Source organism: Trichogramma pretiosum, unplaced genomic scaffold (genome assembly GCF_000599845.2).
Source record: "Trichogramma pretiosum strain Unisexual culture from Peru unplaced genomic scaffold, Tpre_2.0 scaffold13, whole genome shotgun sequence".
NCBI classification, from domain to species: Eukaryota; Metazoa; Arthropoda; class Insecta; order Hymenoptera; family Trichogrammatidae; genus Trichogramma; species Trichogramma pretiosum.
The window spans coordinates 1026059-1030221 of record NW_019641606.1 but is presented as its reverse complement, the minus strand read 5'-3'; the positions used below and the strand labels follow the sequence as shown (position 1 = coordinate 1030221).

Genomic DNA, 4163 nt, shown 5'->3' with positions numbered 1-4163 from the left:
ATCGATTATTAACTCATGTGTCATTTTTGCGAAAATGTTCAATCTTATGAATAATTTTCGCATTGATTTTAGACACGAGATATTAAGAGGAGTCATACACCAATTCAATCCTCTTTGACATTTTTGTGATATAAATCAAAGTTTAATGTCAATCTACATTTTCAACATAAAATTGACAACTTCGAGACCTACAAAATGTGGAAAAAGTTTTAGAATAGGCCTTTACATCTAAAAATAGTTAATTTTTGCTAGTTTAGCCTTTCGACACAATACGCAAGGTTCAGATCAAAGTTTTTCAAGTGGGGATAAAAATCTTCAAAGAAGTCTCTTTTATGGGCTGAGTGTTCTGGAATTTTGATGTAGACCTTCATATCAGTTCTATTATTCAATATGTGCTCAGAAACATGAATAAATATTCCTATTTTTTTCTTTTTTTTACATTGGCGTACAAACTGTTTTATAACTCTAATTAAAATTACAGAAAACTCAGTCCATATAGGGTACTTTACGATTTTGTGCCAAAATAAGCTATTTTTAAATTTAAAGGCCTATTCGACGACTTTTTCCACATTTTTTAGATCTCAAAGTTGTCAATGTTGTGTTGAAAATGTAGATTGACATTAATCTTTGATTTATATCACAAAAATGCCAAAGAGGATTGAATTGGTGTATGACTACCCTCAACGAGGTCTGCTCGTCGGGATTCTTCAGCGGGAATCCACACTAGTGCCATGACGCCGCCCGCCAAAAACCATTGCTTAGCCAATTGCGCAGTGTACTCGCGCATTCATAGATTACTCAAAATCTGAACATATATCTTTTGAAAAATGTATTAGAACGAAATGTGTGCATAATTAATTGCTTTTTATAAAGTGTTAGAATTTTACACAATTTGGTTTCATATAAAAAAAAAGTTATGAAAATATAAAATAAATATGATGCGTAAGATTAATTTTGTCAATTACAAACGTGACACTAATTTAGCCGATAACGTAGGAATTTGTGATCGAGGATTGATATGACTCAAGTATGAGTAAATAGGAGATCGATTATGATTGCAGGTGAAAAAATTATGATATGAAGTGGCTGTATTGCACCTTCAAAAAATAATTGAATGTACTTCTTTGACGATTATTTTGAGGTTTTATTATTAATTATAATGGAATAAACATTACAATGAATCGGTCACGTTGATATTGAAATTCTGTTGTTGCTAATAAAAGTTCTTCTATATTATCATCAAGAATACAATTCTTTGCCGGAATTCAAACTTATTTAAAAGTTATTTACTCGGGCCACGCCCGATTGCGCACTGTGTTATAATTTTCTCATTAAAATTTTATTCATCATTATCATCAAACTTTTCATTAAAGGAGGCTGTAGCGAAAACAAAAAAAATTTTATATCGAAGTAAAATTTTAACCAATGTTAGTTTAAGAAATTACGGATAAGATTTAAAAAAAAGAATGGATTCAAACGTAGGAAATAATGAGATTTAAATTTTTGGCCTTTTAGCATTAGATATTATGACAAGTGTCAGTTTTTCGTGAACTGTGAACTCAAATTACTTTACAAGTTAATGAAATCATTATATGTTGTGGGAAATTTCATTAGCTTTCGAATGATATAATAAAAAATGTGTGTTTACAGGCACATAAAAAAGTTATGAATTTTTTAAAAATCCGTAGCCGTACCGAGTCACACGACACGAACGGTAAGGCTCTGCATCTAAGCATGTTATAGCTGTAGCAGACGCTGCTGTGTATTGTGTGCCGCGCAACGTACCGCGACGCAGTGCAACGCAAATGCACCTTAAGTCGCTACAGCCCCCTTAAACTTCAATTTATTATTCTATTACTAGTGCTTGTAAGGATCATATGCTTTTTTTCTTGTTACGAAATATTTTCAAAAGCTTCCAGCCCAAAGCAATTCGAAAAGAATCGTAGATAATTGTATTGATCTTCTGTCCATGCTATGCAGGCAGTGCTCAGGCAATACCTGCCCAGATCGTCTTTGAAAATTTTATCGGAACTGTAATCACTATGACTGCACTTTGGACTAGGATCCACGAATTGCTTCAATTTTCCATCCAGACCGATTTTCACGAGGTACTTTCCAATGCTGGGATAATAAATATCAGACGTGAATATGTTCATCAGAAATCCTTCGCCCATCGGCAAATTGTAGATGGCTGGTCGTCTTCCATTCCTTTTGACGTTACTGACTGAAAACCAGTTGATCTCTTTATCCCCGAGTTTGAACTGGGTGCATTTCATGGTTGTATCTTTGAGCATGTCTTGGGCACATATGCCGATCAATCCATTGTCCAAAGAGACAACGGGATAATTCACACTTTTGATATGAGTTAAATTCTGTCTTTGACCTAGAAGCGTGAAAAATGTCTCATTAGTGTTAATTTAAATCTCGAAAATCAAAACACATTTCTTTATCAATTACCGTTTGGCTGAATAAGAGCTACTGTCATCAAGCTTTCCATGGAATGGGATACTTCCATCAGCAAATAGCCCTGGTCCTTTGACAATGGAAAGATTGTCGCTAGGTGGCCTAAGTAAGTTGGGTAAGTGAGCCACTTACCGACCTTCGAAGCAATTCCTTCCGCATTGATCGAAGATTTATTAACGCTCATCTTATCAAATGAAAAAACCTCAAAATCATCTTCTCCTTTGATATAATTGTCGCTGAGAGACTCATAAAAAACTAAATCATTAGGAATCCATTTATCAAGTTGATCAAGATCTTCCGAAAGTTTGGTCGTTTTGACGGTACAATCGGAAAAATTGACGATGCTGAAACGCAAGTGGGACGTCACGTTCGTTTTCTGTCCGGGTTTCTCCAACCATTTCAAGATCGCTCGATCTTTACCCAAAGAAGTGATACTGTAGTCACGCGAAGTGATAAAGTTACCGGACTCGGAGTGCAGCGTGACGTTGCACTCGTCCACTTTTGGGCTGGCTCCCCAAAAATTCGCACGTACTCGACGAATAATACACTTCTTCTGCGTGGTCTCGCTGTGTCTATCGCACGCGCCGTAATAGACAGTTGTATTTTCGATGAAATTCTCACTGTACACTATTTCAATTTTATCATTTTCTGGATAATACGATAATTCAGTTCGATTAGTGGGAACCGCAGGCGAAACCGAACCGAGTATTATCGGAAATATTAGGCCGTTCAGAGCAATGACGACTGCGTTGAAGATTCCAAATGTCGTCATCGTTGTCGATATTATATGTGCTGGTCTTAACTCGTTGCTAACCAAAACCGTACTGAGCTCTTACTTTTTTTCGTCTTGATTTGATACTCATAGCAGCGCAAATAACCCGCATGTTTGATTATGAAAGTGAGTCACGAACGAAACGATAATGATACTTGATAGTTGATATTTTTTGAAAAACTAACTTATCAGTGTTAGTAGTGGGTATATATTACAGACAAGAGGTTTTTTCAACTACATATTATGTAAAATAATTACGGTTTTCTGTGATTTTATATACATATATCAATCATAAGAGTAGGTATTATCCATATCTAATACATGGAACTTCTCAGATTATTTAGCTCATTTGCTCATCGCCAAAAGATACATTTTTCAATAAGTTTTGTTCAAAACTTTACTAAAGAGAAACTTTTTTCACTGAAAATGATTGTTTAGGGTAAAAGCAATGAAGTCATTGCGACATCTTCTTATACGCACTCATACGTATGTAGCGTTTTGCTGAAAAGCAAATCTATTTTTCGGCATTCTTTACAAAGATAACTTAAATATGGTACTCATCAAATAAGGAACACTTTCTGTAACGGGTGTTTGTGTCATTACTTACGTCAGCTATATAATGAAAGTGATAAAATATTTAGTAAGAATGTGTAGTGGCGCGCAAGTTTGAGAGTAATGATTAGAGCAAATTATGACCAACGCTCTTATCTTTTGATAACCTTAGTGGGCAAAATACGATTACGATTATTTTTTAAAATTTTTTGAATTAAAAAAAAATTTCGATTATGTGTACAAATATTGGACACATTTTACTCGTGTACAGAAATACCCGTGTACAAGTTTCATGTGTACGAATGATACCTAACCCCTTAGAGTGTTGGTTAATATGATATAACAGTCTCTTAATAGCCATGAATAATTTAAATTA

General features: G+C 34.6%; 1 protein-coding gene across 1 annotated transcript; it reads right to left on the bottom strand.

The window, feature by feature from the left end:
- Positions 1-1192: 1192 nt before the first annotated feature.
- Positions 1193-3235, bottom strand: LOC106652014. Its single transcript, XM_014370732.1, has 2 exons — positions 2458-3235; positions 1193-2383 (listed from the first exon to the last, which is right to left on the bottom strand). The coding sequence occupies exons 1-2, from the start codon at positions 3233-3235 to the stop codon at positions 1893-1895; spliced, it is 1269 nt and encodes a 422-aa protein (XP_014226218.1). The 3' UTR covers positions 1193-1892.
- Between the last annotated feature and the right edge of the window lie 928 nt (positions 3236-4163).

What these genes read in the sequence shown, in the direction of transcription:
- LOC106652014 (XM_014370732.1), bottom strand. Translation starts at nt 3,235, where the DNA reads ATGACGACATTTGGAATCTTCAACGCAGTCGTCATTGCTCTGAACGGC. An exon ending in AGCTCTTATTCAGCCAAACG is followed by an intron (nt 2,384 to 2,457) that starts GTAATTGATAAA and finishes TCACGCTTCTAG; the next exon opens with GTCAAAGACAGAATTTAACT.